At 52.5% G+C, this 24,795-nt stretch overlaps 1 protein-coding gene across 1 annotated transcript; it reads right to left on the reverse strand.

Annotated features, from left to right (window-relative positions):
- Nucleotides 1-1,873: 1,873 nt before the first annotated feature.
- PTGS1 (prostaglandin-endoperoxide synthase 1) lies at nt 1,874-22,709 on the reverse strand. Its single transcript, XM_029920868.1, has 11 exons — nt 22,606-22,709; nt 22,419-22,514; nt 15,835-15,951; nt 15,312-15,452; nt 14,970-15,113; nt 12,753-12,934; nt 12,558-12,641; nt 10,580-10,826; nt 8,101-8,387; nt 4,382-4,529; nt 1,874-3,009 (listed from the first exon to the last, which is right to left on the reverse strand). The coding sequence occupies exons 1-11, from the start codon at nt 22,610-22,612 to the stop codon at nt 2,654-2,656; spliced, it is 1,809 nt and encodes a 602-aa protein (XP_029776728.1). The 5' UTR covers nt 22,613-22,709; the 3' UTR covers nt 1,874-2,653.
- Between the last annotated feature and the right edge of the window lie 2,086 nt (nt 22,710-24,795).

Raw genomic sequence — 24,795 nt, forward strand, 5'->3', positions numbered from 1 at the left:
AGTTCCACCTAAGCCAGGGCACCTGCATTCACAAGAAGTCTATTCCCAGAAGCCACCCCACCCTCCCATCGCCACATCCCTCCACCTGGCTCCAACTGCTGTCATCTCTCAGCTGGACCATGGTCACAGCCTCCTCACCATTCATCCAGCTTTCGGTCCTTCCTGCTCCACTCTGTTGCCCACCTGGCACCACAGTGCTCTTCCTAAAACACTGGCTGATTGTGTCTCCCTTGATTAAAATTCCTTTCAGAACATCATAGTGTTTCTGCCATTTCAGGCCAACAGCCATTAAGGTTTGGATGCAAGTAATAGACACTAATTCTGACCAACTTAAGTGAAAGAGGAATTCATAGAGTAGCCCCCAGGAAGGAAGGAAAAGCCAAGGTCTTGAGAAGGGCAGGAACCCAGGCTTCCCTAGTGACCTTAGAAGCAAGAACTAAGGGACAATCCCTCTGAGCCCAGCTGTGGGGAATGAATCAGTGGGTTGTTTTAATCTCTGTGTAACTCCACTCAGGGTCCAGTTTATAAGGAGAGGGTGCTTGATTGCCAGGACTGACTCAGAGACCCTTGGCCATGATAGAACCAGCAAGAGTGGAATTAAAGAGAGGAGGATGATTCTTAGGCAAAGTAGGGTATTAGCAAAGAGAGGAAATAGATACCAGGTAAGCAAGGACAAGATAGCCATTTAATGCCCACTTCCAGCAGTCAAAGGATCCCTGATCATCAGAGCAACTGGGGAACTGAAGATTGCATTCTTTGCATTCAACAGGACTGGGAAGGAATGGTGGAAGCTGTCCCCAGCCAACTAAGGAGGAAAAGGGCTTTCTGGACTGTAAGACAGGAAGCCCAGCCACAGGGACTCCATTTTCCTCCATTGTTTCTGGGAAATTATTTTTCCTAAGGAGCTCTAAGCCCAAAGTGGGGAAAATGAACTTTCGTAACCTCTTACCTTTCCTCTCTAACCTGTCTTCTCCTGGCTAGCTATGCGGGATGCATGGTCTATGTGTCTCAGAAAGGGTCTTAAGTCTCAGGAGCCAAGCAGAGTAGTAAGAGTTAGAAGGGAGACCACACTCGCCTTGCCTTTTTCTTATTTCATTATTTTCTTGTTTATTGTGTGCTCTAGCCCCAATGGAATGTGAGCTGCACACAAACAAAAGCCTTGTCTGTCTCAATCACTCATTGCTAATAGCCCCAAGCCTGTAACAGTGACTGATGTCTAGTAAGCTCTCGGCAAAATAAATATTTGTGACCGAAAGCATAGCACGCAACAGCTACACCCCACCTTCTGCCTCTGACCCTGAGCCAGAGAGGCAAGATCAGGCCTGGAACTGAGTCAAATCAGGAAGCAAGAGGTATCCAAATGGAGGAAGAGCCCAGCTCCAGATCCAGCCAGACCTGGGTCCCGGCCTGGCTCTGGCCTCTGTGCAGCATATCACTTGACCATCCCCAGTCTCAGTTTCCTCATTTTTGAAATAAGGATTATACCATGTACTTCATATGCTTGGGTGAGAATAAATGAAAATTCAATGTGGGAAATTGGCACAGTAAGTGCTGTCTTCCCCAGGTACCCTCGTCTCTGCCCTTGTATGCTTTGTAAGGGAGGAAATTATTTTAATCAGATGGTGGGAACTGAATGCCGTGTCTCCAGGGGCTGGGGAGTTGTGGATTTCAGGAGAGCAGCCTGGAAGGGACAATGCCTAACCCACAGTGGGAAATGGAGATCAGTGGTGGGAAAGCCAGGCGATGACAGGCTCCAGGGGCCCGAATGGAATGTCTCATCAAGACCTGCACATCCAACTTGCAGCTAGGAGAAAGGCCACCCCAGTGTCACCTCCACTTCTGGAAATGGGATGAAAAGTGATACATAGCAGGCAATTTGGAAAAAGAATTTTATTAGCATCATGAGAAACAGCTGCCATGAGTCAAGACATGGATGGCGACAGAACTCTGGTGGCTTCCAACCAATGGCCTTGGAAAAAACCCACCTGTTTTCTCTATCTTCTCAGACCAGGGTCTAAGTTGGAGTCCCAAGAAGAACACCCTACCTCTTTGCCCCCTTGCCCTACAGAGTAGGGCAATGCATTCTTGTTAGTCTTTAGACCATAGATAGATTCTTCTGCTCCGTGGATATCTCACTGAACAGGAAGATGAATCAAATCATTCTGGACATTCAGATCAAGACAGATCTGGCATACCAGTCACTGCTCTGGATCAGTGACCAGAAGCACGACATTCTGAATTGCCATTCAGAAAGTCAACATTCTGGAGAGTCTCCCAGAATTCTAGAATGCAAAATGAGATTCCCCTAACTTTCCAGATGATTTCATCAGGAGCTCCACATTTCAGAATGCTTATGTTCCAAGTCAACCAGAAATCTGACATTCTAGGTCATCAACCAGGAACCCAGCATTCTGGCATGCTAAAGAATTGCTCCTAACATTCTGGATGGTTAATCAGGAATTCAGCATTTAGAATAACAAACAATACCACAATATTCCAGATAATGGGTGAGAGACACAAAGTTCTAAATGTCGACCTTGACACATTCAATGCCAAACCAGATACCCAACATTTAAGACTTTCAACCCCGGCCTCAGCATTCTGGGATGACAAGCACAAAGTCCACCCCCCAGAGTGCTGCTGCTCTCCCCCCTCAGAGCTCTGTGGATGGCCGCTCCACACCAGACCCAACATCCTGGTGGGGGTCGGGCACATGGAAGGAAACGTAGGGACAAGTCTTGGTGTTGAGGCAGACCAGCTTCTTCAGCGTGGCTGTCTTGACCATATTGAAGCCCATCTCACCACCGAATGTGCTTGGCTTCCAATACTCCGGAGAACAGATGGGATTCCCTAGGAGGCCCTTGAGGGAAAAGGGGGCCCCAATTTCTATCATACTCTCCCCAAAGATGGAGTTTGGATGACACTTCTCCAGAAGCAGCCCCGGGAAGAACTCCAAGGCATCAATGTCTCCGTACAGCTCCTCCAGCTCAGCTGCCATCTCCTTCTCTCCTGCAGGAGGGGTGAAGCTAGAGTCAGAGTCATGGCACATTAAGGTTAACGTGCGGAGGAAACCTTCTAGGCCCACTCTTTTCTGGGGAGAATATGAGACTTCATAAGAACAACTGAACAGCTGAGTACATGCCCCAACATCTGGCCTAACTGACCCTTCTACATGGCTGCATCTAGGGAAGGAATTTGCTACTGGGACTGGATGGGCCACCAGACAGCATGTGACCTTGAAAAACTAATCTCTTCTCTGTGCCCTAACTGCCTAACAGTGACAAAAGGGAGACGCTATCCATCTTGCCTCCTTCACAGGCAGGTTTCAAGGACATATGCTAGTTCAAGTCCCTTCATTCTTCTGGAGCTCAGAGATGTAATATAACTTGGCCAAGCTCACACAGAGATTTAGTTACAGCATTCTTTTCTCCTTCTGGATGGTCACAGATTAAAGAGTGACAGAGATGATGGTTCCAGAATTATGGGAAGCCCACTCCCCACTCTGTGAGGACCACATATTCACAGATAGTGATGACAGGGAGACAGGTATTGAGCTTCCCTACCCATTTTCCTCTATGAGGCACTAGTACACAGTCATATCACACCCTGCTCAAACCCTCTCACTCTTTATGACCACAGTTCCCAAACTCTTGGCTATACAACAGCTGGAATAAAAAGAAAAGAAAAGAGAAAAGAAAGGAAAGGGAAAGAGGAAAGGAAGGCAGGGAGGGAGGGAGGGAGGAAGGAAGGAAGGAAGGGAGGAAGGAAGGAAGGAAGGAAGAAAAAGAAGTATATATATTATACACACAAACATACAGATTCTTGGCACCACGCAGGCCTACTGAATTAGAATCTTGGGGAGAGATATCTGGGATTTGGTATTTTTAATCAGTTTCCTAAGCGATTCTTAGGCAGCTGGTCCCTAAGTAGGTATTTAGGAACCACCAGATAGAGTAAAACCCAAATTCTTTTACATAGAATCCAAGGTTCTACACAATTGGGCCCCTAACCCCCACCCTCCCCATACATAAGCACCTTGCGCCAGCCACACCCACCACTGTGCCCCCCAGTAGGCTCATTCTTAATGGTTTCTGTGTCTTTGTCCTTTCTGTTCTTCTACCTAGAATGCTCCCCCCACCAGTCTCCATCCAGAATATCCCTCCAAACTCAGCTGAGAAGCCACTTTCTTTCCCTAAGCAGTGTCATTTGTTCCCCTCACACCCCTCACCTTCCTGACCCTCCAGCATGGTGCTCACACCCCTCATGACCTCCACGGTTGTATTGCTGGGAGTTATCACCCCATTCTGTTTCTGCAATGTCCCCCTCACTTCATTGCAAGTCCTTTGAGGGCAGGGGCCATGTCCGGGAAACAGCTGCTCACCTGTGAGCTCTTGAAAGGACGTGTAGGGTCTCATGCCGAACCTCTTGCGGTATTCATTGAAGGGTTGCAGCCGCAGCTCGCGGGATTCCTTGATGACATCGACAGCCACGTGCAGGACGTGATGGTCCATGTTCCTACCCCCTCCGATCTGCCAAGACATAAAACACAGCTGTGGTCTGAGAGCCAGGCCACACTGCCCTGGAGGAGATCCACAGGTTGGGAGCTCTCCCCAAGTGCGGACAGAGCATGGCTGTGCCCAGCAGCCACCATGCTGGGGCCTCGGCCCCAGGCCTGCCACTGTCACGCTCTCTCAGGAATGCCCCTGTGTCTCAGCTTCCTCTTCATTAAAGTGGCAGTTGGCCAACAGGACCTCTCCAGTGGCTTGCCAGCCACACTATTCTCCAACGCTTTGCATTTGAGAATCCCAACATCCTGAACAAAGGTTCTGCAACTAGGACTGCATAAAAGAAATGGCCAGCCTGGCACCAGCCAGGAGCTCAAGCAGCGGCAGGGCGCTCCGGCTCTGGAAAGAAATCTGGAGGGGCAGAGGGGGTCCCGAGACCGCAAATGAGAAACAAATGGATGGACAGATGTTAGTTTTGGGGGCCAGAACTTTATGGTTTTCTTCGAATCTGTTCTAATAAGAAATAGAGATGCTTAATCTTTCAAGGCGGGTCCTGCTAAGGAGCTTTTTTCTATTGGTATTTATTCCTCTATTATAGCACCGAGATTCAACAAAAAATTAATGATTAAAAAGGGAGCCACCTCTGGGGTGCCTGGGTGGCTCAGCCGGTTAAGCATTCAACTTCTGATTTCAGCTCAGATCATGCTTGATCTCACAGTTTGTGAGTTCGAGCCCCGCGTTGGGCTCGCGCGGTTGTGTCAGCGGCACAGAGCCTGCTTGGGATTCTGTGTCCCTGTCTCTCTGCCTCACCCCTACTTGCCCACATGATTACATGCACTCTCCCTCTCTCAAAAATAAGTATTTAAAAAAAATCTTCAAAAAGAGTGAACCGTTATTTTTTTAATGTTTTATTTATTTTTGAGAGAGACGGTGCATACACACAAGTAGGGGAGGGGCAGACAGAGAGGGACAGAGGATCAGAAGCAGGCTCTGCACTGACAGCTGCGAGCCCCCCAGGAACTCACGAACTGTGAGATCATAACCTGAACCAAAGTCGGACACTCAACTGGCTGAACCACCCAGGTGCCCCAAGAGTGAACCACTATTAGCCAACCACACTAGGAAAGGGAAACTCGGTGCCAGATAATAAGAACACAGAGTATCATGTCACTCCTTTCCCACCAGTTAAAGCCACTCATGGAAATGCAGGGGACGAAGTCTGTTGTTTCTCCTCCCTTCTGCCAGATCTCCCGGGCAAGGAGCAGTCATAAGCCAGCAGGGAAGGAGCTCAAATCTTGCCATGAAAACTATAGTGTATCCACAACTTTAGCTTAACTAAACTTGGAGTTTAACTCTAAGACCAAGGGGTGGTGTCATATCCTGTGAAGGGAGGGAAAATAGAGTTCAGGTAACCTGGTGAGATCAAAAGTCTCCAGAGGAAAAATTCTGATTCATGACCATTAAGGAGTATTGGTCTAAAAAATACTCCATTGTTTGGGATGAATTGATTATGTCAATACTCAAGAAGGAGTTCTGTTTAAATAGAACAAATATAATTGGATGGTGAAGTCATGCACCTTGGAGCAAGCTAGCCGAGGCCGGTGCAAATGTCAGCTCCACAATTTACAAGCTGTGGGACCATTGTGGGTTGATTTGTGTCCCCCAAATCTGAATCCCCAGCACCTGCGAAGGTGACCTCATTTGGAAACAGGTGTAATCAAGTGAAGATGAGGTCATACTCCCTTAGGGGGATCCTGACAATGACTGGTGTCCTAAGAGAAAACAGGGACTCGGGGAGACTCCACGTTGGAGTGGTATGTCCAAGAGGATTGTCAGTAGCCAGCAGAAACTAAGACAATTTTCCCTGGAAGCCTTCAGAGAGAGCACCTAGCCCTGTCCACACCTTCTACCCTCCAGAAATGTGAAATAATAAAATAAACTCGGTTTGTGGTCCTTTGTTATGGCAACCCTAGGAAAAATGCAGGGACTTAAGTTTCAGTTCCCACACATGCAAAAATGGGGAAGGCAAGAGCAACCACCTGATAGGGTTGTGGTGACATAAGCAAGATAAAATATGCAAAGCAGTTATCACAGAGCTGGTCACATGGCAACCCCCCCACCCCGAGGCGGGAGCCACATGTGGCAATTGTCAGGGGAAGCCCTGTTTTATCACCGCCCATGCTCTCTTGAACATCCTGAGAGCCGACACACTTCTGTCTTGCCTTGGGCCAAGTACAACACCAGGGCTTCACCCACAACCAACCTCATGGCCACCCCTTGAAAATGCTCTGGAAACCACAGAGCCCCACACAAAGCTACTGTCTCTGTTCATCTCTGTGTCCCCCCAGAGAAGAGAGGCCATAAGCCAGCCAGCAGCTGCCCATTGGTGGAAACACATGCTAATTCCAGTCAAATTACCCACAGTAAACCTAAATCCACAGGGTGCCACAATGTCATGATAGGGCTTAGGGACGAGGATTAGAGAGAAGCACGGGGGCGGGGGGCTAGGGCAGAGGAGATGGGGCTTCCAAGCATGCAGGAGGGGAGATTTAGGAGGGGGCTGGTTAGAAATTTCAGGGAATGTGTTGTATTAATTTTCTAGGACAGCCGTACCAAAGTATCACAGCCTGGGGAGCTTAAACAGCAGAAATGTGTCACCGTCTGGAGGCCAGAAGTCCAAGACGAAGGTGTCAGCAACATGGGCTTCAGCCTGAGGTCTCTGTCCTTGGCTCATAGATGGTCATCTTCCCCCTAAGTCTTCCCACTGTGCATGTCTACACCCTAATCTCCTCTCCTCATAAGGGCACCAGTCACAGTATGGCCCACCTCTGAGCTCATTTAACCTTAATTACCTCTGTCAAGGCCCTGTCTCCAAATACAGTCACATTCTGAGCACAGAGCGTTAGGACGTTAACCTATGAATGAGGGTTGGGGGCATTCAGCCTGTAACCGAGGCCGGTAATTTAATAAAGACCTACTATGTGAAGACACCTTCGCATATCTTACCATACCCTGCGTGTCCTCATGGTCCTCAAATCGCCATGCCCTCTGACCTCCAGCCCCTTGCCATCCTGTGCCCTCCACCCGGAGCACGATCATCCCTTGCCATTAACACCACCCCTTTCCCTGGGAGAGCTCTTTCCATCCTTTGGATCTCTGCGCAGACACTTCCTTATCTACAGCTCTCCACTCTGGGTCACAAGCCCCTCCTCAGGTTCCCGGAGCACTGTGGGCTCCTTGCATTGTGGCTCTTAACATGCTCTTATCATTCCGATAATGTCAGAAAAGCCCCTGGCACAGTGTCACATAGTTAGTGCTGGCATGACGTTAGCTGTTAGGTGACTCTCGTTCCTCACTAGGGCGCCCGCGCCAAGAGGACAAGGACCCAAGAACTACGTGGATCTTGCTCACCACTCTATCCCCAGCACCCGGAGTGATGCCTGCCGTTGCTGAACGAACAGAAGACCAAGAGGAGAAATAAAGGAATGGGTGAAGGAATGTCGGGGTGACACTATCCCTCTAGAACAGAAAAGGTCACTGGGTCTGTTACACCCCAGAGCCCACCTGTGCTCCCCCACGCTCCCTGGAGGCTCACCCGGCCAGCGCTCTGGCGAGAGAAGGCGTCCACCAGGGCCTCGACGCCATAGTCCACCAGCATGGAGGTGTTGAAGAGGAACTGCTCGTAGCTGTACTCGCGGGAGCCCACCTTGAACGAGTCGGGCATGAGCGGGTGCCAGTGGTACAGCTGGTTGAACTCCATGGCGATGCGGTTGCGGTACTGGAACTGGACGCCGAACAGCAGCTCCGGGTCGAACTTCAGCTGCAGGAAGTAGCCGCTCAGCTGCTGCACGTACTCCTCAATCACGATCTTGATGGTCTCCCCTGGGGGGGGGGGGGCGGGAGGAGCAAAGCGTCAGGGAGGGGAGCACTGGAATGCGGCCACCCCGCTCAGGAGCCAGGCCCGTTCGTGGACAGCGCTTGCTTTCCGCTTCTTCATTGTTATTGTTGGTAGTGAATTTGGGGGCCACTTTCACTTAGTCTTTTTGTAAGGGGGTATGAAAACGGAGCTTGCTTGCTTGCTTTTATTTTTGAGAGGAGAAAGCTTGAGTGGGGGAGGGGCAGGAGGAGAGAGAGAGAATCTTGAGCAGGTCCCATGTTCGACGTGGAGCCTGATGTGGGGCTCAGTCTCACAACCACGAGATCATGACCTGAGCCGAAGTCAAGAGTCAGGCACTTAGCTGACTGAGCCACTCAGGCGCCCCGAGAAAGCACCTTTCTGTCTCAGGCTAGACCAATGTCCCGAGACAAGAGCCAACAGCTGCTCCCATATTCCAAAGGGACATCGTAAGCCCAGCTAAGCAGGACATGGAGGGAAGTGCCCGAGATTTGGTTTCATGGCCTTATGGTGACCACCCTCCCACAGCCCATGACAAGAGGTGGGAACGGTCACAAATGATGGGAAAGGGGAGATTCACTTCATGGGGGCTCTCAGGGTGCCGATACCCTCCAGGGGTGAGGGTTGCTTCAGAGAGACCCCTCTAAGCTGCCACAGCAATGAAAGGGGCAGGCTGAGGATTTAAGATGAATCTGGTCCTACATGCACGTCTTGTATTTTCTTACCTATCAGAATCCTGATAAATAACTTCCTCTGCCCCCTCGGTAACCAGTTACTAGGCAAAGAGCCAGGGAAGAAATAAATTGAACATTCCCTAACAGAATGAAAACTGGCCATCTAGATAAGAAAAGGAACTGATTCTTTTAGCCAATTAGCCATGAGACACACTAGCTTCTAGCAAATTGATCTGGAGCCATGAGATTTGCCATTGGCAAGGTCCAGAGCCTGGCATCACCATTCCTAGCCACCCTCCCCCCTCCCCAAGCTGGGGCTGAATCACCTCATCTGTCTGAACCTCACCTTCCTTCTCTGTAAAATATGCATCATGATACTATGGATAGAGCCATTGGGAACAGCGGACAAATGCTGCTTGGCCTAGGGCACTGCATCCTTGGTGTATGACCACACGCAGGCGGGCAGGAGGATGGCTAGGTGTAAGTGGGCGGGGAAACCCCCTCCCCCCACTCAGAAAGGAGCTCAGCTTGGGATGTGGTGCACGAAGCACGAGCTTCTGTGGCAGCCAGACCTCTACGGAGTGACCTCAGAGATTTCACTTAACCTCTGAATCCTAATCTTCACAACGAAGGCAATCATATCTGGTTAATAGGGCTATTGGGGACGCTAACCCGAAGCACTGGACACAGCTTCGTTATCTTTTATCACAGCTTCGACACCAGCCTCCAGCCACACACTAGCCCTCTCCAGTCAAAGTCTCCAAAATGCTGGGACTTCAGTACGAGCCCCTTCTTCTTTAGCCTGTTGCTATCCCTGAAGCCTGGCTCTTCCAGGCTCTAGTGAATCAGGCAATATAATTGGAACCAGTGATGCCCAGTCATGCCCAGAGGCGAGGGAGAATGGTTTCTGGTGACTCAGCGTGAACACTGTCTGGACAGGGCTGTCCAGGACCAAGCTCCCAGGCAGGAAACCATCTGACATTTTAGGCTGCAGACTCGCCCCCGTAGGGGACACAAAAATATCCTGTCCCTGAGTCACCCAGAAGCTACCAAACTCCAGGAAGGCAGATGCACGGAGGGCAGAAACAGGAGGATTCCTGACTGCCGGGCAGGCTGGAATCTGAGTGCACACGCGAGGGATGTCACTGTGTGCTCCTGGGGCAGTACAGGGGGGAGACAGATTGGGTTGGCTTGTCAACTCTGCCGTAAGTCACCCAGCTAATACCTGACCATCACAGCCATCCATTTTCCAAAGGCCTACTAGGTGCTAAGTGCTTTTCATCATCTCTACAAAACTTACAACTGTCATTATCCCCAGTGTCCAGATTTGGAAACTAAGGTTAACATAACGGGAGGGGTCTGCTCAGGGTCTTATAGCTGGTTAGCAGAGGAGGTAGGGTCCTAATCCCGGCTCTCTCTCCCCAAACTGCACCCCCCCACACACACCCTGTTTTTCAGGACAGGGGACATGAGCTTCCAGGACAGGGCTGGTCTGGAGTCCTCACCGATAAGGATGAGGCGGGCCGTCTGGAAGAGTTGCTCATCTCCCCAGGTGGGGTGCTCAGCCTTCAGCAGGTCACACACGCGGTTGTGCTCACGCAGCCAGAGCGTGGCATAGAGCATGAGCCCGGGAAGCAGTCCGAACACCTCCTGACCCACAGCCATCTGGCTCTGGAGCGGAATGTTCCGTGGGTAGTGCATCAACACCGGCGCCTCCTCCACCGATGGCGGGTACATCTCTCCGCGCAGCACCTGCGGGATGGGGCCGCCTGGCAACCTGGGGATGTGGAAGGTGCCAGCACCTGCCAGAGCTGACACCCTCCCTTCTTACAGCTGCCCATATCACTCAGGGCAACTGCCCATCTCCCATAACCAAGGTTGCTAATTCTAGCTGATTCTAATTCCTAAATCTTTCTTAGACTCGGTCCCTTTCTCCCTATCCCCACTGCCACCACCTGCTTCTAACCCACCCTCATTCTCATGCTGACCCCTCTTATCAATGTCTCCCTACGTCAACACTTGTCCCTGGACAGTCCATTCTCAGTCCCACAGCCAGAGCAATCCTTTAAAAACAACAACCACCACCCAATCTAGCGTCATGTCCTGGCTTCAAACCCTTCCAAGTTCTCTCTCTGCTCTTGGCAGAAATCAGAAATCCTAAACGAGGCCCCACAGGTGTCTCCACCCTCGCCTGCCATCATTCGGGTGTCCAGCCAGACACACTTCCCTTCCCTCCCTCCTCCGAGCCACACAAGCTGCTTCTCTCCAAGTCCAGGCACTGCTAGTCTGGAAAGCCCTTTTCCAGTCTTGGCCTCCCGAACTCCATCTCCTCATCCCTGCAGCTCTTGTACCAGAACTTCCCAGGGAAGCCTGCCCCGCCCTCTGCCTGCTCTCACAGCTTCTCCCTAGTGGGTGATCATAAGTGTAATTGATTATATGGCAGCCTTTCCTATCATTCGATAAATATAGACTGAGGGCCTACCATATGCCAAGTATTGTTCTTAGCCTTAAGGATTCAGCAGAGAAGTTCAGGTTTGGGTTTGGGTTTGTCTAGGTTGCATGGTCCAATATGGTAGCCACAAGTCATGTGTAGCTGTTGAGCACTAGACACGTGGCTGGCGTGAATGAAGAACTAAATCTTTCACTGTATTTAATTCAGATTCACATTTTAAAACTGACACTTCAGCAGTTGGAAAACTTTCAAGTATGTTCAGAACAACGTGGGCATGTGAACCTGCTTCTCAGCTGTAACTTTACAAAAATCTAAGTACAGATCAGATTATCTCCAGTGAAAATCTGGCATCCCAAGTGAAATGTACGGTGAATGTAAAATATAGATCAGATTTTGAAGATTTGGCATAAAAAAGAATGTGAGATATTTTATTCATAATTTCTGTATTAAAAAATAATTTCTGTATCAATTACACACTGAAATGATAATATTCTGGCTACATATATAGGGCTAAATAAAATATATTACTAAAATCAATTTTGCCTATGTCTTTTTACCTTCTTTAATGTGGCCACCAGAGAAGCTGTAATGACAGACATGGCTCACATTAGATTTCTGGTGCACAGTGCTAGTGCCGTCAGAAAGTCGCGGATCCTAGTGTGTGGGTGTGGCTCTGATGGGCTGGGGGTTCCTTAGAGTCAGGACCCATTACCTATCTCGGTCACTGCTGATCACCTGTGCCACGCACATCATAGTGTCCCAATGATATGGTAGAAAAATTAAATGTATATATGCAGACTCCAACATCCACCTCCCAGGAGAACCTGAGAGCCCATGTCTGCTCCTAGTGTGCTTCTCTTGCCTGGCACCTTCCCCCAGGGTTCATTGTCTCCCCTCCTCACATACACCTCCAGCTCCTGCAGCTGGTCCTCCTAAGATGCCACTCAGCACCCCGCCCCCCACCAGCAGCCTCTGCCAGGGAAGGCCACTGGAGGCCTTTCCCACTGCCCCATCTGCAAACACAGAGCTACCTGGTATTTGAGTTTTCCATCCTTAAAGAGCCGCAGCTGATACTGACGTTCCAGGTTGTCCCCATAGATGTGGCCGAGATCTACCTGAGGACAGGAAGGGGGTCCACTCAGATCATGGGGTGTTGCCCCAGCTGTACTGACCTGCATGTGCTAAGTGAGGTCCAGAGAAGTCCTGAGCCCCTCCTAGGTACTCACCCCGTGGCCCAAGGCCTTGGTGAAGCCAGGACCCATCTTGCCAGAAGTTTTGAAGAACTGGTGGGTGAAGTGTTGTGCAAAGAAGGCGAACATGAGGTTGGTGCCTTGAGGGTCAGGTATGAACCTCCTCCTGAGCAGGAAGCGATGGCTGAGAAGCTGGGCATCCGGCAACTGCTTCTTCCCTGGTAGGGAAGGTGGGAAAGGGCAGCCTGCTGTCTCAACCTCCCTGCCCCGGGGCCTTCTGGGCTCACTGGACCAACCCAGTCCACACAGGAAGCCCAGAACAATCTCCCTCCCACTGGATGGCCCCTTGCACCTTTTCTATCAAAATACCCTAGAAGTATTTATGGGTGAAATGGCATGATATTTGGAATTTGCTCTAAAATACTCCATTAAAAATAAGGTAAGGGGGACAGATGAAGTAAGATTGGCAAATTATGGATACATGTTGAAACGGAGAGATGGCTATGTAGGAGTTTATTAAATTTTGTTCTCAACTTTTGTGTGTGTCTGCAACTTTGAAGAAGTTAACCAGAAGAAAGAAGAAAAATAAATAAAACAGAAATAAAGGAAAAAGAAGAACTTGCACTCCCTGACCATGGAGCAAGGTAGCCTGGGTTCAAATCTTAGTATGCCATTTGCTGACTGTGTGAACACAGACAAGTCATTTCATTTCTCTGAGCCTCAATTCCCTCATCTGTAAAATAGGGCAAATTATACCTACTTTAGGCAGTATTTTGAGGGCTACATGAGATAATGTAAGTATGACTGAGAACCAGTGAGATGGGATCTTATAAATCAAGGATCAGCGAACTTCACACTTTTTCTGTAAGAAGCCAGTCAATCTTAGACCTCCATCACCACCTACTCTGCTTGGCTGTTGTAGTGGGGAAAACAGTCATAGACGATGCCTAAATAAATGAGTGTGACTAAGTTCTAATAAAACTTTATTCACAAAACAGGGAGTGGACTGGATTTGGGCTGTGGGCTGCCTATTTTAAATATGCCAGTCTTTCTGTCTGGGGTAAAGACAACAGGTCATCGCAAAGCAGGTGTCTGTCATCATGAGAACAAGTATTAAGAGCCTTCCTTAATCATGTCAATGTCAGATGCGTTGGTACCCAATGCCCCTATAGAAAGGAGTAACTGAATTTTTGTGTTTTGGTAAAGGCACCTTTTCTTAAAACCTCAAGCGAGGCCCAATGTTGAAGGTTCAAGATCAAGGGAACCTCTCTGGATTGAGACTGGTTTCCTCTGGCAAGCAAGGATATCAAGCACCCCAAAGAAAACTCACCAAAGGGAAGCTGGAGGGAGTGGTCTGCACACTATAACCTGGACTCATCCCTGGGATTGACCTTGAACAAGAGCTGGTTCCTGCATAGTGCTGGCTGAGTCTCGAGACTCTGCAAGACCCAGCTACCTGGCAGAATAGTCATGCTGTAGGGATGGCAGCTAAACATGTGAGTGCAAACCATCAGAGCAGGCCCCTGAGAGCCATACTAGAACATCAATACATATGCAAGGTTCTGAGCAGACAAAAGCCCACAACCACAGGGTGGCACAGGACCCAGCATTCAACAGCAACACCATGTGGGCAGGGATGGAAGTGATAGCAGCAGTGGACCAACGCTTCTCATCTCCCCTCTGTATTTGAAGCAGAATTCATAGCTCTGAACTGAGTAAACCCCTGGGTTTTGGGGCAGTCAGGAGTGAAGTAGGAAGGAGGACTTAGGAGGAAGACCCCTACCAATAAGAATAAGTAGGGTCTTGGGCAACTAAAGAAAAAACTCTGACTTCATGTGTAACCTACACCAATGAAGCATGGTAAACTATATCAGTTAAGAACCAAACATGGAGTTAGCACCCAACAAATAGCACACTCTTCCTTGCTTCCTGCATTTCAACTCTTAAGTCCTCCCCGCCTTTCAGCAGGATCCCACCAATTCAGCAGACAAGGTTCAAGCAAAGAGGCATCCTGGAAATACAGAAGCACTAGTCTGACTCTGCCGCTGACTTCCTACGTGATCACAGGCAAGAGTTTCCACCATCCTTTCCTATCCTCATTTTCCAGCCCTGTCCTTGTCCATGGTTCTGATATGTCATATGTCTTGCCTTAGACCACCCAACTGGAAAATGGGTCAATAATTGCTATTTCACCTGCTTTTTCCCAAAGAGAACAGAGCATCTCCTGTGACCCCGCAACCCCATCTCCATTACCTTTGGTTCCCATGGGCGTGGGGCAGTCTTGGGGCACGGAGGGCAGAACACGAGTGTAATAGCTCACGTTGGAGAAGGACTCCCAGCTGATGTAGTCATGCGCTATGTTGTAGGTGGGGGGGCTGGGGATAAGGTTGGAACGCACTGCAGAGGGAGAATATGGTGACAAGGGGGCTCCCATCTCCAGTTACACCCCCCTCCCTGCCTTCTCTTGGGTTGGACTTGTTTAATCTGGCATCACAGTCACCTTACCACTGCCCTTATCATATGCCAAGAATTCCAAGAGCTGGGAGGACTTCCTGCTCCCAGATCAGGGCGGGGGGGGGGGTGCCCTCCACCCACCTGTGAGTACCAAGCGCATGAGCATATCTCGGATGAAAGTGGCATTGACAAACTCCCAGAACCAGCGCCCATGTGTCAGCAGGAAGTGGAGGAAAGAGGGACTGGGTCGGAGCGCATTCCGGAGCCAGGTCCACAGTTCGGCTGCAGGGACAAGGGGAGATACTCAATCAGGGCCTCCTGGTAGGACCAGAAGGGACCCAAGTGGAAGATAGGAACCGGGAATGAAGCCAGTACAGAACCGGGCAGAATGTATGAGGCAGAAGAAGGATGGAATTTTAGGAGACATGACACATGACAAAGCCAGAAGCAGATGTGAGGGAAGGGGAAAGGGCGAGGGCATGAGATGTGCCAAGAGGGAGAGTTCTGCTTTAGCCAGGTCAGGGAGAGTGTCAAAGGTTAAAGCCAGGCAAGGAAGAACTGGGCTAGGGCCAGAGACAAGGGCAGGAACTGGGGGGGGTCTCAGGACAAGGCCAGGAGAGCAAGGGAACCCAGGACAGGAGTAGAGTCAGGAGGCCTGGCTCACGGATGGTGCAGTTCGGGCCAGAATATCCTGTGCGGGTGCAGTCACACTGGTAGCGGTCAATGCCGAAGCGGACACAGATCCCCTGGTGTTGGCATGGGTAGTAACAGCAAGGATTCACTGCAGGGGAGAAGCAGAGATCAGAGACCACTCAGGATGACCTCTCAACTCCCATCTTGTCCCCGATGGGAAGTATGGGGCCAGCCATGGACTCAAGTCATAGCTCTGTCCTAACCTAACTCACTCAGTGGTCCTCTCTGTACTTCAGTGTTCACCTAAGGGTCCTATCTGCTCCCACAGTTATGGCTGGTAGCCCTCGGCCTGCCCTGTTCAGGCCCTGCTCTGGTCTCTAGCCTAGTCCACACTGGCCCCCAAAGGAAGTCCCCCCTTCCCTGTCGCCATCAACGTAGGGCAGGGGGAGAGTTTAGATAGCATATTGTGACACCAAAGATTAGGAAACAGCTGATAAGACGAAACATCCACAGGCTTCTAGAGCATTCACTTCTTGCTCAACAGAGCCCAGCACCAAGGACTGGGTTTGCGAAATTCAGAAAAGGGATAAGGATGGGGGATTCTCTCAGACCAGCTCCCAAACTCTAGGTACCTGGACACTGGGGAGGTGAGATTTCCCACCATCCCTCTGTGTTTGTAGAAGTCAGGGAAGAGCAGGAATCGTGATGTCCACTTGCAGATGGGGAAACTGAGGCCAGATGAGGCAAATCCCACACAGGGCACCTAGCAAGTCACACCAGACCAACTAACCTTCATTTCCACCATACCACCCCCACCTAAGACTCAACATTCAAGTCCAAAGGAAGAAGGTTCCCAGAACCTTGTGGACAAAGTGTGGGTTTGAGGGACTCTGAGCCTCCATTCCTGATAGGCCCAGGCTTGGCCTATGTCAGAGCACAGTCTGGGCTAAAGGATCTTGAGGAAGGTCAGGGACCAAGAGATAGGGGAGATATAGTTGGAAAAACCTACTGAGGGGGTGAGTGGAGCTCTGCCTCCTGGAGAAATCCCCACCAGGAAGTCCCTCCTTGTGTCTAACCTAGGTCTTGCTGACCACAGTCACTTTGCTCAAATCTGCACTGCTTTAGTGATTCTTCAACAGCAGAGGCAGACTTCTCGGAGCTCATTCGGTGTTCGTCACAGCTCAGCAAGGGAAATCGAGGCCCAGGGAGAGGTGGAGGCTTGGCCAGGGATGCAGAACGGAGCAGGGCCTCCTGCAGACCCAGGTCTCCTGGATCCTGGCAGGGGCTGCCTCGCCAGCCTCACACAGGAAACACCAGCCTCCCTTCTGCAAACACACTTCCTTATATAGGCTCAGAGCCAACATTACAGGGAACTCCTATTCTTTGTGCAATGGATTATTGGGAGCCAAGAGGGTAGCAAGAGGTAGCAGAAGAGTGTTGTGATCAGAGGGCATGGCCCTGGGCAAGGGCCGACCCCTCCACTCTCGGCCTCTCCAATTGGCAGCATGGGGCCTAGCAAGCAGGGTCCTCCTGGCCCCCACCCGGGAGAGGTCCCCAGCAGCAGTGTCCCCCTGCCCCCGCCCACACTCAACACTCAGGCAAGCAAGAAGAGAATCACAGGAATCATGCAAATAGTTTTTGTTTAAGCCCTAGCAACTCCCCACAGCCCCACAATGGCACCTCTGTGGCCCCCAGAGGGGGTGCAGAAGGGAGGGGCCAACAGGAAGTGGGCTGGACAGAATGGCCTTATCAAGCTGATACAGGCAGCCCCAGCAGGCAGGATGCAGCCACCCTTCCCACAGGCACATGCCCAGAAATGCCAAGGAGGGAGAGTAGGTAATCACCCCAGCAGGCCCAGGGCTCTGGAACTCTCCTTGTTGATCCCTCCTGCTCAGGATGCTTTGCCTACCTGCCTAATTCACCTGCAGAAGCCCTGGTAGCTCCCCACTGCCCAGCCCCCAACCCTGGGCACACAAGGCCCTCTATCCCAGATGGATCAGTCCTACCACTAAGCAGGCATAGGAGCTAAAGCCCAGCCCTTCCCTAGGGTCAGTTTCCCCATCCCGACTGCTATAGGGCTCTCAAAAGAACCTCAAGAGGGCCTTATAGCTCATTCTGTGGCAGCCCCATCCCTTAGCTCCAAAGCCAAAGGCTCTTCTCCTTCCTTTGCCCAGTCAACTGTCCTTCCCTAACAAACCCCTCCAAGGCCACCTGACCTCCCACTGAGCTCGTGCCTCGCCTCCTCCAGAAAACGTCCCATGACCATCTTTCACCCCACTCTGTTCCCACTCAACCTGTGCTTCTCTACTATAAGCCCCCAAGAGAAGGGGCCACACTTCCCCCACTTTCTCCTCTCTAACACAGGCCATGCACGCACTGGGGCTCAACCCAAGTCCCGGAGAGATCCTGCCACCCAAGGGATCCAGATGTGGTGGCCAGAACTCAACAGCTGTTTGTGGAGTCAATAAAATGAAGCCAGGAGAATGGTTACCCCGAGCTTGGCAAAGACATCCCTCGACTTCCCAGCCCTGGCAGCCCTGGCAGCCGGCTCTGAAGGTTAACCTGGAGGCTTCCTGCTTCCTGCCCTAGGGTTCTGCCCCAGCCCCTGCCTGCCCCCCTCTCCTGCCAAGAGAGGCTATGTCCATGCAGAGACTCCTCCCTCCCAGACCCACTATCCAATTTTCCCTCCCTCCTCCTCCAAGATCTTTCCATAAACACCAGCTGCCCCAGGCAGGAAAAGTTCTCCCCAGTGAGGAAAACAGCTGCCTCTGGGGCCCCAGGGTGTCCTCGGGAGCGGAGGGGAATCCGAATGTCTCCTTCCTGGGATGAGCCTGACCTGCTGCGGTCGCCGGGAAATCCGGGGCTCTCGTGACTGACCACTCCACAGCCTTGCGTAGCCCCACTCTTTCTCTTAGCCTGGCACTCCCCAGGAGGGTGGGGAGGCCCCCCGCAGGGCAGAGGAGGAATTCCAGACCAGTCCAAGCCCCACTGCTTTGAAGTTCCAGAGCCAAGATTCCCTTCCCTTTCCCTCCTTTTCTCTCCCTGGAGGTTTCCAGGCCTGCGTCTGAGAAAAGGATGGGGTAGGAGAGGCACTTTGATCCACAGGCCGGGAATGACCTCAGCGGGATCACCATCCTCTGCCGCAATGAGAGCTCTGGGAACTACTCACAAAGAAAGGCCTTCCTTCAGTCTGACTGAAGTCTGGCCTGCTTTCTGCCAGCCCAGTGCTGCGCTCGGTGGAGGACACCCTACACACTAAAGCCATCCAGAAGGAGAACGGGAGAGATGCAGACAGCAACTCTGCTGAGTTCCCAGCACAGGGCCAGGTGCCAGGTAGGTGCCGAGGAAAGTCTATCAAGAGAGCGCTGCTCTACACTGGTCATATGTCTCTGGGCAAGTCCCTTCCACTCTCTGGGCCTCATTTTCCCCGTGTGCCCCAGAAAGGGGACGGAGCAGACGGCTCTGCGGAGGCCTCCTTTGCAGTCTCCCCTTCTTCATTATTGGCATCAGTATGAATCCCCTGGCCCATTGCGATTTGCTCTCACTGAATCTTCAAGCCACCCCAGGGGTGGGGTCGATCAGTATGCTCTTAGCGCACGCATTCCCACAAATGAGGAGTATCCAGGACTGCCTGGCTCCAGAACTTTCTGAGGATTCAGGCAAGGAGATGTCCCCCAGCCCAGGAGTCAGGGCTCCAGGCACAGCGGAGAAACACCAAGTCCTCCAGGATGCACAGGCACCAGGCAGCAAGGGGGACCTTTAATGGGACTGAACTGAAATCTCTTAAGAATAATATTTAGAGAAACTCCAGGGGCTTGGCAGCCAGAGAGGGAGAAAAAAAGGCCCTGACTAACCAGACCCAGGCCCCAGCCCCTACACTCAGCCAGGTCTGCAGCGAGGGGCCAGGCCCCCCCACACCAGGCCCCCACAGCTGCCTGGAAGAGCCAACTGGAGAGGAAGCCCCCTCCTGGCCCACAGACCCAGCTGGTGCTGCAGATAGGAGACGACAGGCACTGGGCGGCAGGGAGACCTTCACACAGGCTGGGTTCCCGTTCCCCTGGGCCAGGGCTAACTGGCCTCAGGCCCCTCTGCTAGGCACAGAGCTCCGACTGCCAGGTCATGCCATGTCCCTAGCCAAGGAGAAAGCACTGAGCCAAGTCCAGGAACCGGAGGGGATAAACTTGAGCATTAAGACTCCTTTGGCATGTCTTTGCCCTCCAAGCCGATCTCCTCCCCGACACGGAGAAGCCAAGGCAACATTCCTCCCTGTCACCTGCCCTCAGGTGAGTCTGCAGCCATCAGCTGCTGCGGGTCGGCCTTTGCTGTACCTCTGAGGGCAAAGCATAGGCGCTGGCTTCCCGGAGCGGATGCCCAGACATCTCGGACCTCATTCCACTCACAGGCTGAAGCACAAAGTAAGCGGCACCCAGTTTGTCACCTCTCTTTCCTTGACCCTTGCAGCGGCCTCCTCAAAGGTTTCCAGGCCTCCAGTCTCAACCCCAAGCCACCTATCCAACCCACTTTCCCTCAGGCCTGAGCCCTGGCCCCTCACTCACCTTCAAAGGCCCTTGCCAGCCAGCACCTGCCTCTTTTCCTATAGCTCCTTATGCTCCTGCCTGCGTCCCGAGGTCCAGAGCTCTAGGCTCCAGCTCTGCCATTGCTTCTATCAGAACAACCTTACCAGTCTCCCAGTAAAGCCTCAGAGCCTTTCCTGCCTATCACCACCGCCTTCAGGGTCCAGGTCAAACATCACCACCTCCAGGAAGTCTCCCTCGGTTTCTCACACTTGAGAGGAAACTGCTCCCCACCCTGAGCCTCACACACCCCAATGCAGCTCTCACGCATGGCCCTGACCACCTTGGATGACCATCTGTGGCATCTCTGTCCCCGTAGGAGATGGTGGGCCCCTCCCAGCTCTGTGCCTCCAACTCCAGCCAAACACTAGCTTAAAGAGAGCCCTTGGGAATGTTTGTGGAGTGAAAAGAATAATTCCATTTAAACACTGATGATATAAAGATAAGTAGAAAAGACAAAAACAAAACGGCACAGATCATGGTTCAGTGGGCATTAGTGAGCACACAGGAAGACCAGCAGACTGGCCCTTCGTAACCCTGTGGGGCCTGGATGGGGCCTCGGAGGAAGTGCCATGCGGATCCACGGGCTGACAAGTTGGGTCACTGGGGCAGCCTGGTGGGCCTCAGCTCTGCGGCTGGGGTCTCAGACAAATGGACTCTCCCCTCTGGGCCTCAGAGTTCCCTTCTGTAGAATGGGTCTGACACCTCTCCCTGGCAGGGCTGTTGTGGGCACCAAGAAGTGGAGGGCCATAGCTGGGCTTTGTAAACTGTAAAGTGCTGGCCACGAGTCTTCTTCCTCTTCTTCCCACAAACTGGGCCTTTGCTCACACCCAGTCTCTGGAGCAACCCCCATTCTCTTCCTGGCTTCCCCAAATGCCACCCACTCAAACGCTCTCTCTCTAGGAAATCTGTCTCATTCACAGACCACAGAGACATCTTTCTTCTCTCCTCTGAGCACCAAATCGCCAGATCATCGAACCAGAAAGCTCAGACCCCTCTCCCCACCCCCATCCTCTCTTGCCCCCATTTTACAGACGGGAAACGGAGACCCAGAAAGGGATAGACCACACAGCTAGATGGTGGAGGACGTGCGCGTGCGCTCGCGCGCGCGCACACACACACACACACACACACACACACACACACACGCAGTAAGCTGGGGAGAGAGGCTGGCTGAGGGCGGAGCTGAATTCCTCCACCTGAAACCCGGTATGGGGCAGGGGCGTGCAGGAGTTGTGGAATTTTACAGGATCTGACTTTCCCCACTATCTTCTGGTTGATGAAATCAGGGACCACGGAGCGGAGTGGCAGGGGGAGGTGGGGGACTCTCTGTGGAAAGACCTTGCAAAGTACCTAGGCTAAGAGAGATTCAAGTTCAAATCCTTAGGCCACCACCATGTACTGAGTGAGCTAGGGAGAATTATGGCACCTACCTAAGCCTAACTCACCTACCCAGGGGGTGAGGATTTAAACCTCAGGGGAGGCAACCCAGCTCTGTAAATAAATATATTTCCACCCCCAGTCTTCCAGAATGGCTGCTTTACCCTGACCCTCACCAAGGGAGATCTTCTATCCGGGGACTGAGAATCCCCATGGAGTCCAGAAAGTTAGAGGCTGGAGAGAGAGAACCTGCCGGCTGGCTTGCCCCCTGGTGCCTGCTGCTTCGTCGGAAAGAGCCCCTCACCGCCCGCCCCCACCTTATCCCGCAGAAAACAACGGGGTAGTTGGAGAAAAGGCAGCTTGGACAGCTGGGGGCCCAGAACAGGTGAGGGGGCTGGAGAGGGACTGTCCCTTCTCCCCAAGCCGCCATGAGATCCCAGTCTGCCCTCTCCACTCCCTCCCCTGCAAAGAAAACCCCTGTAGACCCCTAACCACGGCCTCACACACCCCCCCCCCATCTCCCACAGACTCAGAGCCCTCCCCCATTCCAGGCACCGAGAGCAGAAAGGGGAAGCTGGGCTGCCCGAAGGGAGAGCAGGGGGAGGGGCCAGGCCAGGGCTCAGGACTGGAGGCTCTCGGGGTCTGGGAGGGGGCCGCCTACCCGGCGCGGGGGCCCGGGAATCCGCGGGCAGGACCTGGGGCGGCTGCAGCAGCAGCAGCAGCAGGAGCAGCGGGAACCGGAGCAAACGACTCCTCCCTGCAGAGTGAGACATTAGGGCTGAGTCTGGCATTCAAGGCTCCACCAAGAAGCAAAGGAGGATCCCTAGGGGCACCAGGGTTGGACTCACGGCTCATAGTTCGAGGCGGCTGAAACTTGCGGGATGTAGGCGGCCAGCTCCTGGGGTGCGTCTGTGCCCCGGAGCTCTGGCCGGCCGGCCGGCCCGCCCCCTCCCCACCCATTCCATGGCTCCACCTCTCCAGCCAGCTGTCACCTCGGCAGCGCCACCGCCCACTGACTTCCTCCGCTCCCGGCCTAGCCAAAACATTTTATTAATCTGATTGCAATGAAAAGCAGTTTTTCATCCGAGATCCTTAAGGCACGTGAGCCTTTGAAGCCCGGTGGCACCAGGATTGTGTCCGTTTGGCAGATAGGAAACTGAGGCCCAGAGATTATGTGCAATGCTGAGGTCACCCAAGGCTCCAGGGCAGAGCTAAGAGTCAGGCTAGAAGCGCTGGCCTGAACCACGTACCTTGACCCCCAGAGAGGAGAGGGGGGCTACAAGGAGCAGTCCAGGATGGCCTGCACACGGTTTCCTGGATGGGGGAAACCCACTACCCTCAGACCCAACAGGGAGGACTGGCTATACCCCAGTCTCTGCTGCCAAAATGAAGAGCACGGGCTCCAAGTCCAGGAGACCTGAGCTCAAATCCAGACTCTACAGCTTACTAGCTGTGTCACTTTGGACCTGGTATTTACCCTTTCTGGTCTTCGGTATTCTTCTCTGTGCAATGGGGATAATGGTAAGAACTCTCCCCGAGGATTGCTGCAAGCTGATGCAAGGCTCGGAATCAGGAACCATGGTTTTCAGAGACCTCCCAGCTCAGAGTTCGTGCCTGGCCAGGGCTGGCACTGTAGCTGGACTCACATCTACTTGTTGACTTTCTGGAACATCAAGACCCAGCTCCTCGATTATATAGCTGGGGCAGCAGATCCTAGCAGGGGGAAGGATGGGCGCTAGGTCGCACAGAGTTTCCTGGCCCCCACATCCAAAGGTTTTCTCCCTCAGTCTCCCCAGCACGCCAAGCCATCCTGTGGGCTCCCCCATAGGAAAGCTGGGGTGCGTCTCTCAGGAGCAGCTTGGGAACCGTGCCAGGTGGGAGAGGTGAGAACTGCTGGGAAGCCCCTCCTATGTCCCCACCCGAGCTGTTCCCATGCTCCACTGGGACGAGAGCCAGCTGCTCCATGGAGACTGTGCAAGCCAGGGCAGACCCGAGAAGGGAGTGGGGCAGGTAGAGGGCCTAAGGCCCTAGGGTGCTGGACTGGCTTCAGCTCCCCCACACATGCACCTCCATCCTGGACCCCAGATCCAGGGCCCGCTGGTGACTTCCCAGGCGGGGCCAGGGGCTATGCATCCTGGATAATCAGCAAAAAAGATGGGGTCAGCATAGAGATTCGAGAGTCCAGGTACCCAAAGGAAAGGGGACTTTCTGGCGATGAAGAAAGGAGAGAAAAGCAGCAGGTCCACCCTCCCTTAAGGCTGTGCCCAGCAAGTTACCTGCCCGGACCTTCCGCTGACCCCTTACTCTGAAGTCACCCACTGTACTCAAAGGGATGAACACTTGGGTGGCCCTGACCTTGGGAGGAAAAGCCTTAGGTGAGGACTCAGGAGAACTGAGTTCAAGTCTCAGTTCTTCTGGGGATTGCCTGAGACAAATCTCTGCACCCCTCCAGGTGGCCGGTTCCCCCATCTGAACGATATAAAGGTCAAATCAGATGGTCTCTGAGAACAGGTCTGGACTGGAGTGACTGGCCCTCACTGTGGCCTCTGTGACTGGTGCCGGAGATATCAAGATGGATGCAATGAGAGGACAGAGGTGAGATGGTAGACAGTCCTCTGGGGACACGATCGCACTGAGGTGGCCAAGAGGGGGGAAGGGGAGGTGAGAGCAATGGTGGCAGAAGAGCCAGCATGTGGTGACCAATTGGCACTGGGGCTTGAAGGAGACACAGGTGCTGAGGAGAGCATCTAGGTTTCTGGCCTGACGCTAGCAAGAATACCCAGGAAAGGAAGCAAGGAGGGAACAGGCCAGGGAAGATGGCATTTGAATTTGGACTAGTTGTGTTTGGTCCATCTCTGCACTGAGGTCCTGCCCGCAGCTGGATGTACAAGGGAGAGGTCCAGGCTAACCCTTGTGCCAGCCCTGAGAAAGGCCACCACACAGCGTCACCTTTCCCTGCACCTCTGCTCCAAAGCCTGTGACCTCCACACCTAGCAAGTTTTCCTAGTCCTCAGGAGAGTGAGTTTCCACTCCTTGGG

The sequence above is a fragment of the Suricata suricatta genome, chromosome 13, assembly GCF_006229205.1.
Source record: "Suricata suricatta isolate VVHF042 chromosome 13, meerkat_22Aug2017_6uvM2_HiC, whole genome shotgun sequence".
In the NCBI taxonomy this organism is placed as follows: domain Eukaryota; kingdom Metazoa; phylum Chordata; class Mammalia; order Carnivora; family Herpestidae; genus Suricata; species Suricata suricatta.

What these genes read in the sequence shown, in the direction of transcription:
- PTGS1 (XM_029920868.1), bottom strand. An exon ending in TGGCCCGAACTGCACCATCC is followed by an intron (nt 15,453 to 15,834) that starts GTGAGCCAGGCC and finishes TTGTCCCTGCAG; the next exon opens with CCGAACTGTGGACCTGGCTC. An exon ending in ATGGAAAACTCAAATACCAG is followed by an intron (nt 10,827 to 12,557) that starts GTAGCTCTGTGT and finishes CCCATCCCGCAG; the next exon opens with GTGCTGCGCGGAGAGATGTA.